The sequence below is a fragment of the Liolophura sinensis genome, chromosome 12 (assembly GCF_032854445.1).
Source record: "Liolophura sinensis isolate JHLJ2023 chromosome 12, CUHK_Ljap_v2, whole genome shotgun sequence".
NCBI classification, from domain to species: Eukaryota; Metazoa; Mollusca; class Polyplacophora; order Chitonida; family Chitonidae; genus Liolophura; species Liolophura sinensis.
In genome coordinates, this window is record NC_088306.1 from 21,236,711 (window position 1) to 21,248,202 (window position 11,492).

General features: G+C 41.3%; 3 protein-coding genes across 3 annotated transcripts; all 3 read right to left on the bottom strand.

The window, feature by feature from the left end:
• Positions 1–668: 668 nt before the first annotated feature.
• On the bottom strand, positions 669–1,502 carry LOC135479792 (diaminopimelate epimerase-like). Its single transcript, XM_064759698.1, has one exon. It carries the CDS (start codon positions 1,500–1,502, stop codon positions 669–671), a length of 834 nt encoding a protein of 277 aa, XP_064615768.1.
• Positions 1,503–6,424: 4,922 nt separating this feature from the next.
• Positions 6,425–7,256, bottom strand: LOC135479793 (alpha-1,6-mannosyl-glycoprotein 4-beta-N-acetylglucosaminyltransferase-like). Its single transcript, XM_064759699.1, is given in 2 exon segments — positions 6,425–6,997; positions 6,999–7,256. Coding segments are annotated over 2 exon segments (831 nt in total).
• Positions 7,257–10,287: 3,031 nt separating this feature from the next.
• LOC135479794 (alpha-1,3-mannosyl-glycoprotein 4-beta-N-acetylglucosaminyltransferase C-like) lies at positions 10,288–11,127 on the bottom strand. Its single transcript, XM_064759700.1, has one exon. It carries the CDS (start codon positions 11,125–11,127, stop codon positions 10,288–10,290), a length of 840 nt encoding a protein of 279 aa, XP_064615770.1.
• Positions 11,128–11,492: the final 365 nt, after the last annotated feature.

The window sequence follows — 11,492 nt, forward strand, 5'->3', positions numbered from 1 at the left end:
CCCGTACTGAAGAATATTTCGCCTATACAACACCGGCCAGCATTATGGTGGTAGAAAATCGATAAAACTACGACCAGATCATGGTTTAACGCTATTTCGGCAATATTGTTGCCATATGGAGGAGTGGACAGACTACAACTGGAATAAACCGCCCCGTTGACCAGATGTTAGACAAAACATCAGGCTGTATCCGTGACATGGGCAGTGGATGCAAACAGGGGATAATGTAGAACCAAACAGCTTAGTAGTGGTGACGCTAACGTTCATCGCAATAGAAGAAGGCTTTTACTATTTCGTTTTTGGAACTGACTTCATTCAATGGCATTTAGAAGATGAGTTAGATAACATAGCAAATATATAGATCACAACTTCTGTTTTTTTCAGTGAGAATCGTTGTGGTATAGGTGCTAATACCGTTATGGAATTGTAATTCAATGGTGAAATCAATAAATCGACCATTTAGCCCTTGTCTGTATGTTTACCTTTGGGAAAAGTCGTCTGTCACACCATAACCATGTATAACCTTTTAATCGATCACTGGGTTAATGGTATAAACAAACCATTCTATAATATCAAGGCAAGCTGAGCAGATTGTTCTCCCCGGATATAAAATCTACCTGTCAATTATTTATGTGATCCTTTAGACAATTTTTCATTTGTTCAGTCCGTTAGAGATCACGCAACACTCCTTCGAACACGTGACATGCAGGACCAATTAGATACACATCTGAGAATTCCCTCTCACCCACGCGCAAAGCCGTCACCGTTAGTGTCCCAAGACGAACTTTGACATTAACTTTCACTGACGTCGGTTCAGTGAACGCTGACCGCCGACTTACCGTAACAAGCGCAGCGCCAGTGGCGCCAGTTCCACACGCCAGCGTCTCGCCGTTGACGCCGCACTCGTAACTTCGCATGGAAATCTCACTCGTTTTTTCTGGGCAAGTTTGGACGTAAGCTTTGACAAATGCCTCTTTGTGTCCGGTGTCATATATTTTCCGAAGTTCATCGCCATCCTGCTGAACGTCAACGCTTTCTAGGTCGTCAAAGTATGCAACGAAGGTGAAGGTGCCGGTAAAAATCTGATAATTATTGTTTACCACTCTATCAATCCCCCGGTCTATGTCTTTCATCTTAAGATGCACCAGGCCAGACTGACTGTCCACACGGCCAACGTGTTCTCCGTCGTATGCACAGAACGTAACATCCTCGTCTGCCGAAGCCAGGCCAAGCTGAATTGCAAACTTCACAGCACAACGCCCACCGTTCCCGCATAACCCACCTACCCGTCCATCGCTACAGTGGTACACAAACTCAAAAACACAGTAACGGTGCTGGGCATTCTCACAAGAACGGATCTCGACCAACCCGTCCGCACCAATCCCAGTTCTAGGCTCGCACAATCTGACGACAAAAGTTTCTTGAGAGACGTCTATCCGCCTGTCTCTGTTGTCCATAAATATGAAATTGTTTCCCAAAGCGTTGTACTTTGAAAATTCCATTGTCTGTACCCGCCAGCAACTGTTCATTCAGTAAAATCTGTCTTCAGAAGTCCCGACGTGGAGTGCTAATTACAAGTATCTATCTGTATGTGTCATGACCTACATTTCATTCGCAAGGCGTGTGAAGTAATCTTATAAACACGATACTAGAGACTTTATTGTGTACATTACATATCTCCACTACGTTATTGTCAGCACGCTACGCATGACCGCGCATAAAGTGCTATTTCAGTTCGTTACGCTACCAGCGCACAGATTAACAAAGTGTTGCTCATCTCTCACGCCGTCCAATCAGAATCGATTCTGTATGCAATGAAGCCATGGTGATTCCTACTACTTCATTTATTTTCCTGTAACCGGGTTGGGCTACATTAGACACAGTGGGTGCCCTACTTAAAAGACAAAGTCCATTTCTCCGTTTGAATGGCTATATTCAAGGGAAAATTATAGCGGAGGGAAAACAGTGGATTTACGCTGTAATGTCACTGTAAAATAAAGACACAAGTGTCAGCTCTGATTTTTGTGCAGAATATTTACGGTGTATACAAATCTCACAATATGATAAGTCTTACAGTGTATCGGAATATTACAGTGTAACGTAGCACCCACAGGGAGAACATCACAACATTGCTGTAACCTTGACAACATACAACATCTAAATCTGTCAAATACACTGCTCCTTTTACGACATCCCCACATATCTTAAACGTGTCCACTGAGCAACAGCAATAACCGCATGTTCATGACTTCAATTTCCGTAGCAAAAGAGACCAGTATGGCGTAAGAGCATGCGCACATGTGAACCGTATTATATGTACACCTCAACAGCTTTGAGACAGACTAGTCAGATATCATTATCCAACAACAACGCCATGCTGGCAGACTAAGGAATTAGCCAGATTTACACAACTTACCTTCCGTAAGTCGTCTCAGTGAAGAAGCACTAGATAAAAGAGCGGTGGAAATCCGTCCTGCAACAAGGAGTAACATTACACGTACATGCACCCTAAGGACTCATTCGTCGTCATATGACTGAAAAATTGTTAAATAAAAGCGTCGAATCCGACATTCATATACCATTCGTAGTCCGTAAAAGGCGTTCCAAGTCGATAATCGCAAGATCCATTTCCAAAACAACGTTTAACACTAACTCCCAAAGACAAAGGTATGTAAGAAATTATACGAATAAGAAATAAAGCCGGTAACACACAAGAGAGAAGCGGTCATCAGTTTTCAATGATGCCGGGCAGACAATGAATATTCCAGGCATGAATTCCATATCAAAGTTCACATTCGTAGACCTTGAATGAGTTCCATGTCAAATAACAATTAAACAAGTATCTCAGTCGCGCTTTAATTGCAACTGTTCATAAAGGCATCATGCTGATGTAATGAGCATGGCTACCTTTACGGTCCCTAGCCCCAGGTTGAGCGGTATTAGATACAGTTTGAAAATGACGAGCGTTACAGACTCTAACCGATCAGATTGTGATTCCAAAGTAACGGACGATTACGTCTTTCCCGTTAATATGTAAAGATCTCATGCTACAAGAGGCGCCATCTATGATGTTACACATGACATACAAGATAGGCGGTTACACTGGGCAACCAGCGCCATCTATGTTGTTAAATACCATGTTCGTGATAGATATGTACATAGGAATAACAGCGCCGCCTATGTGGTTGATCACAATGCACATCGCCAGAGATTCTGAACGCTCTGTCCATACCCGCCAACGACAGTGTTATACTCATTGTAAAATTTGAGAAACTTATAATGAAGGCGTTTGATGGAGTATCCTTGACAAACTAGTTTTTGAACTACCAACTTGTGACGCAGATTGAAGTCATCACAATTAACGCAAGATCTGACAAATGCTACAAGGCGAGATATGTATACGCCATATGACACACGGCCTTTGGTATATTGCTATCTAAATAAGGATAATTTACAATATCAAAATTGAAATTATCCCTGGTTATGGAGGTCATTGCTCACAGGCCACCTTAGATTTGCTTCACCATCACCGTTGTATGGACAGCATCTAACAGCAAATCGCTTCTTTAACTCCACGATGTCTTGACGAGTTGGTCTATGGTCAGTGTGCGTGGTTTTTTTGCAGGGCAGAGGCGGAACTAACTAGTGGCGCCCTCACGGGCTGCTAACACTATTGTAAGGGGAGATAACGCATATACCATTTGCACAGTGGAAGGAGACGTCCCTCCGGCTACATTTCATTTTTATAATTTCTTATACGATAGAAATTGTACAATTTGGAATTGTACAATATTGTATAATACCGTGGGAATGAAAGCGAGGGTGTTGTTTTATTCCTTCAAATAGAATACTAGTTCACTGCATAAAGAACAGAAATGTGAAAAATTCAGTCATAATGAACATGAATTACTTTTAGAACTAAAACAGCCATAATGACGATATATTTTCTGCTAGAAAATATAACGGAAAAAGTAACATATAGCATTAGCAAGGATACTGTCGCGGTCCAATATATATTGTTTTATATTTTTATTAAATGACGACATTGGATTTAAATAGGCGCTTACGGCGTATACTTTGCAAAGTTCGGAGACCTGGGCCCTCTTGCACAGAAAGGTTTAAGCCATAATCGATTGTAGACCGTACAACTGAGTCAGAATTTATTCTATAAAAAAACTCGCCGCTTGCACAAAGAAATTGTAAAGCGGTTGGAATTTTTTCAAGTTACAATCGAGAAGGTAGGCCAAATTCAATTCGTACATAGACATTGTACCAGTCAATATCTTTTCTTGTCTTCATTTTCAAAAGAGTTCTACATCATAATGATTCAGCAGCATGTGACAAAACGGTAGTATCATATTTTTAAGACAATTATATCGCTCATCATTGTAAACCCAGTCAAAAAGTACTAACTAAGGCAAGTATTTGTTCTTAACTTTAACTGTGAGGCTGTTGTAAATATTTACAGCGGTTTTGACACGATTGTAATTTCTGATTGTAAGTTACAACAATCGTAGCTTACAATCCTTTCGTGCAAGAGGGTGTCGATTGTAAGCTATGGCTACGATCAAGATCTTAGTGATTTGCAATCAACTTAAGCCTATGGCCCTTTTTGCAAACTGCCCCTTGGAATGAAGCTCAGCTCCGGCAGGTCCTGGTCATACCTTAAAGAATGGTAGGCCGTGTTATTGCTGCCTCCACTGTCGCTCAGCAATTGGAGGTTAGAGCAGAGTTGTCTCGTTGTCAGTGTAATTGGGTGTAACTGGGTGGGGTATCATATCTGGTGCCTTCGACATGAAGGCACTTTGGGGGCATGGACTCGTACTGCCACAAGAAGACATAATTTATGTACACACATCGTCTTGTGACTGAAAACTTGTTAAGTGTGACGTAAAGAGCATAAATATATGTGGTTACATGTGATCACTTTGCCCTCACTGCTCTGGTTTTACTCGGTGTGCTATACAAGTGTAAAAACAATCAAACGATAGGTGCATTTGTTTATGTACACGTATCATCTTCCTCACTAATTGTCAACTGTGGAAATGATTTTGAGAGAACAGCTATTGAAGATTGTACCCGTAAATGTAACCCGTGAAAAGGATCACAGTGTAATTGTCGAAATAACTCACGTAACCCTGGGAGCAAAGGACGTAGCTATGATATTAATATAAAATATAATTAAAGACACAGTAGTGCACAAAACTAGAGCGGTGGCAGTGCAATAGTCACGTCAGCGGTGAAATCTCTAAGAGCAGCAATCTACACACCACCTTACACCATGGCTTGAGCAAGATTAGAAAAAAAATGTGCAGTGATCTTAAAGGCATTTTATTAGATTTATTTATTTATTTGATTGGTGTTTTACGCCGCACTCAGGAATATTTCACTTATACGACAGCGGCCAGCATTATGGTGGGAGGAAACCGGGCACAACCCGGGGGAAACTCACGACCATCCGCAGGTTGCTGGCAACTCTTCCCACTTACGGCCGGAGAGGAAGCCAGCATGAGCTGGACTTGAACTCCTCCCCCCTCCCGTTTTATTAAACGTCACTGGTCTAGAATTACTCCGAATGCTGTGTTGTGATAACATTTAACATAGAAAAAATAACAGACTACGGTTATGGTTAGTCTACCAGCAGAATCCTGGATTACACAGAGAGTGATTTTCTGCATATTGTTATTCATTTAATGATAAGGCTTTAATCTCTGCACTAAACTCCCCCCCCCCCCCCCCACCCGATATCCGATATTCCCACTCTAGGGAATGAGGCTACAGTGTTCTCAGTGGACTCGTCCATTTTGAAAGGTATTTGTGAGGTTTGTTTGGAAGATGTCTTATTATACTGCAGGGTCCTCTGTGGCTGAGGGGCTAGAATGTCAGTGCGGCCCAATGACCCAAGAGTCTCTCAAACCCAGCTCATGCTGGCTTCCTCTCCGGTCTTACGTGGGAAAGTTTGTCAGCAGCCTGCGAATGGTCGTGGGTTTCCGCCGGGTTCTGCTTTGTGTCCTCCCACCATAATGCTGGCAGCCTTCATGTAAGTGAAATATTCTTGAGTACGGCGTAGAACACCAATCAAATAAATAAATAAATAAATCATACCGGAAAATGTAAGTTTTATGACTAAAAGAGATTTATTTGAGTCGAAAATGCACTTTGTGGAGGGGGAGGGGGATTTTAGGTTATTTATACTGCTTGGCTTTAATACCTTTAGGGTATTGTGCCTGTATTGTGGCAATTTATGATATTAACTCTGGTGCTGCCATCTTTCAATTCAGAAATAATTAATCAATCAATCAATTAATTAATCAACTATTTTTCGGTAAAAGAAGAGGGAGTGGTAAAATAGAATTACGTTTATGTACGGGTATGTATTAGTCCAGTTTTATGGTCATCAAACTGAGGTTCAAAGTTCGCACAATCAGAGTTTGATGTCACAGAACGACTTTTGGATTCGTCTAATTCTGGCGTCCCACTCTGTTCGTTCTGGGCCCGATATACCCCACCTTTGTCGCTTGTGCACTGGCAAAGACGGACGATTCCACAACTGGAAGTTGATATCCACCATTTCTTGTCGTCTGCCTAACAGAGACGACTGTATACCTTCGTGTTGGAATATTGTCGGTCGAGACACATATCGTTTGAACTGTAGATTAATTTCATTGAAATGAAGATAGAGGACATCATTTGGTTGCTCGCTGTAGAATAAGGTAAGAAATTTGGCTAGCTTCGCAACGTCTACAGAACGGTAAAACTTTCCAATGAATCCGATCTCTGAGAATTCCAGGCACACCCATTCGGGAACCTTTCCCATGAATCTTCTGATGGCTGTGACGTAACCAGGCACTGTAATAACGTCATCCTCCAGTTGAAGGTAGTATGCGGATATACGCTCGCTGTAAGTCATCAAGAAGGCAAAGTCCAAGTTCTGCTTGGAGCGCCACCTGACGCGGGAAACGCTGTGGTTGTACGTCATTTCTAGATAATCGGGTTTGGGTCGGATACAAAGTTGGATAAAAACTGTCCGGTGCTTCGATAGTTTGAAGTAGACCTGACTGGAAATGCTTTCGGTATTTAAGAAGCAGCTGAGCGTTGATCGCTTCTCGCGACGTTATCTCTCGTTCCGCCAACAAGACGACAATGGTGACGCTCTGACGTTCGGTGACGTCGGTGTTATTTATCAGCGAGTCTATGGTCAGTTGAATGTATTGGGTGCCATTTGGTCTGGACGCAGTCGGAATGCCAATAGTCATGAAACCTGAAAGAGCAGACGAAGTCTCACTGTATTTATGTGTTATATATTTGATTGATGTTTGTCGCAGAATTAACACATTTTTATTATACGATGGTAACAGAGAACGTCCGCCACCTGCCTAGGCGCTCTTTCCTCAAAGCCAGTTTTGACTAAGGTCAAATGTTGAATTGTTATTCAACTCGACTACTTTTTGATAATATGATCTAAAATTCGGAATATGAAGTGAGTGTTATTTTTTAAAGTTGAATTTCAAAAAGTCCATGTAGAATTTGCCCCAGGTAGCTAACAAACAGTTTAAAACAATCTCACAATCGGAACAATTCGAAAATATGAAACGGCTCTTAAGTGTCCTGTAAACGACGATTAGCCCTTCATTATTGGGGTCGTGAGTTCGAGCCCAACTCTCGCAGGTCAGGAAATTCATCTGGCACCTGGCGAGGTACAGCATTATGCATCTCATGCTGCTCGTTTGGGCGTTAAACATTAGTAAACTCAATGACAAGTAGTTACACCTCTATTTATCAGCAAAAATAAATCCCGTCACGTCACAAGACGTCAACGGCGACCACGGCAATATAATTATAGACATGCAGCATAGAAAGTAAAACCAGAGCAGCAACGACAGTGTGACAGTTGGCAAATGGTTACATGTAACCGATAAAATACGGTCTCCTGTCAATCTGCCTCAGTTAGGGTTTTATTCTAACTGTTCATGTGAATGCTTAAACAGTACTAAATTACACGCCCCCTAGCACTATGGCTTAAACGGAAATAGGTCAAAAAAGTGCACTGATGTTCATTGCCACTGGACTAAACCATCACATTAAAACAGTGGAACATTGTGTTTTACTAAGGCTGTCACTTTATCAATAAAACCGCAAAAGATGTAAATTACAAAGAGAAGAGTATGGTAGAGCAGCGGTGACAATGTAATAGTTGGCAAATGATCAAACATAACTCAGTCTGGTAAAATCCGGCCTCTTCATGCAAATGCTTCAGTGGTAGCAACGTAGACACTCCATGGCACCAAGACATTCGCAGAATTATGTAAAAAATTATAATGCAGCTATGTTGACAACAATGTATTAGACCTCACTGGTCTAGGTAGAATTACTCAAAATGTTGTGCTGTCGTCACGTTACCTATTGATATTACAACGATAGCATTAATAACAATGCAAAGAGACCTGGCCAGGGGGATACTTATCAGACCAGCAAAATATCACAGTGTGAAAGATAGCATCAATTGAAAAACCTGATCTGCAACAGCAGTGTGATAGTTAGCAAATGGGTCACATCCAATCGGCCACATCTGGCCTCTATTTAATTTACCTCAATTACGAACTGATAAGATATCGCGAACATCACTGCGCCGAATGAGTCTTAAGGGCTCTGACCACAAGGCAAGGGCTGACCGGTGTCAGCGAGCTTGCTGTCACTGGACAAGCCGTCATGTGTGACTGGCGTCATCGGCATAGCGTCCCACAGAGGCAGAACTATACCTTTATTAAGTCTTAAGTCTACCTCCTTCGCCGTCTAATCTGGCAAGAATAATGATAAAAGCGATGCTAAACCTCTAGTGTACAGATCTGACATCATCCCGGTTTCCTCCCATCATAATGCTGGCCGCCGTCTTATAAGTGAAATATCCTTGAGTAAGCCGTAAAAAAACTATCAAATAAACAAATAAATACCTGATGTCTTCAAAAAGACCTGAACATTAAACAGCTACACCAATGTCAAAACCTCTGCTTTTTGACAGCAGAGGTTAAATGATAACGACCAGGACAAGTCTAAAAAGCTTTCTTAAATTTTACTAAAATGCAGAGTATTAAAAGCACTATCGTCTCCCCCCAACAAAATGTTGGCCGCCGTCTTATAATTGAAATATTTTTGCGTACGGCACAAAATACCAATCAAATAAATAAATAAATAAAACCACTCTAGCTAGATTGGGGAGATGATACGGAAACAGCCCATACACCTATCGCTGACGTATATAATGACTACACTTTCAAACATTATTACAGTATAGTTGCCTTACTCAATGTTATATAATGACTACACTTTCAAACATTATTACAGTATAGTTGCCTTACTCAATGTTATACCTGTCTTCTTCTCAGGCAGGCAATACTATCACGTTACATCAGGCGAATTTTACGGACACTGCCAAAGATTTTTTTACTGTAGAAGACTCTTCATTTGCATGAGCTAAATAGTGTTATTTCGCCGTAAATCTCTTTGAACTATGGTCTTAGCTGTGTACCATAGACGTTATCATTATCGTTTATCATTTTAGAATTTCTGACTAGTTTCTATTAGAATTGGAATATCTCTAAAACTACATCAGAACCCCTAATCAGCGGTACTCAAATACTTGCATTTGTTTTACGATCTGCCTGGGAGATACTGATATTGTGTAATCATTTGGTATATAGCGAAAAGGCAAAAGATTAGTTCTCTCAAAACATATGTGTGACGGGCTTTTGCGCTTCAAAGTTTTCTAGAAAGAGAGGCTGGTGTATTAATAATGTTTTCTCTCTAATATACTGACGTCATTAAGAATCGATCAGGTCAGTATAGTTTAGCACTCTAGTATAAACGCTTGGTCTAGCTGCATTTGTTGTAGTGCGAGACAATGTTGTGTTATACATAGTGTTTTCCGCAGTGGTCTCCATTGTCTCTTTAAAGGCGTTCCTTTTTCCAAGATAAGCCTCTCTGGCAGGAGCAATTTCCCTTCAAGGTCTCAACCCATTACAGCAATTTTATTCACTTTGAACACCACTGCTACTTGAGGAATGCATCATTCAGAATAGCTTTTGCTTGTCACAACTATCCCCTGTTTAGAAAACACCCTCTCACTACATTACATCAGAGTAGAACCTTTCCTTGCTGGGCTACTCGCTTCAAGAGGTTCCTTAACTTCTAAAAAAACCATCCCGTAAGAAAAATCTATCCAAGTGGAGCACTTCCACTATCCAGATCCACCATTATTGTGTGAGTTGAAGAAACTTATGTTGTTTTTGGTTAACAAAATATTTCCCTCAAGACTTTTTTTCTTTCTTCCCAGAGTTCTTGTTCAGGACCTTCTTGATTGTTCAGTCGTCTGATTTCAGCTGGAATTAATCCCTTTCTTTCAGAGCTAGAATCGTTCATGGAAGCATTCGGGCTGAACATTAGGTCTATCAGGGGCTCTCGTTTGCGATGGAGGCTCGAAACGAATCCTCTGTGTTGAAATATGGTAGGTTTCCTAAGATACCTCCTAAACTGGAGCATCATTTCGTTAAAGTGAAGGAGGAGGACGTCGTTGGGTTGTTCATTGTAGAAAAGTTTAAGGAGGCTGGCTAACTTCGTGAGATCGTACGAATGAAAGAGTTTTGCAATGAAGCCAAGTTCACTGAACTCCAAACAAGTCCACACGCCCGACCACCAGTCCTGTTCTGCTTTTCTGTTTATTCTGGCAATGTACTGTTTTATTAGCCTCACATATATGGGCACAGTAACTACGTCGTCTTCCAACTGAAGATAAAACTCAGAGATGCTTTGACTGTATTGCATGAGGAAGGCAAAATCGAAATTCTGTTTTGAACGCCAGATGATCTGATCCATTGGATGCTTGTAAGTCGTCCTAAGGTTAGACAAGGACGGATAAAACTCAAGCGGTGCTTCAATGATCTGGATGAAGCCAGAGTCGATGTAGGTTGGGTAAATCAATGTGATTTTTGTCCTCAACTCGCTTCGCAAACTTGGATCAAAATCTGACAAGAAAACAACTACCACAACTTCACTTTTGTCCTCTTCTCTGCTATGTTTGATCAAAGAATCTAGCGTCTCCTGTAGGTACCAGCGATCAGACCGTCTATGCATTGTCGGGAGGCCTATGGTCAGGAATCCTGTAAAAACACCAAAACCACAAGCATTATACGTCCTGAAGGAGAATCCCGTGCCTCTGTAGATTGCTCGTTGATTTTCACGCCATTTCTACACTATAAGAAATCAAACTGAGGTGATCCAAGGTGATCTCGCTGTCACTCAACTTTCTTTTCTATTTATAAAGATAACCCGGTACTTATCCATGATCTGGAGCGTGGAGAAAATGACTGACTTGAAAAGCAGAGATTGCTCTTGATGTTGGGAAATCCAGAAGGATTTAACATGATACATGCACCGGCCTCTGTTTTCAAGCGTATGTACAATGGCTGATATATAGAGCAGAGATTGTTCTTGTATTC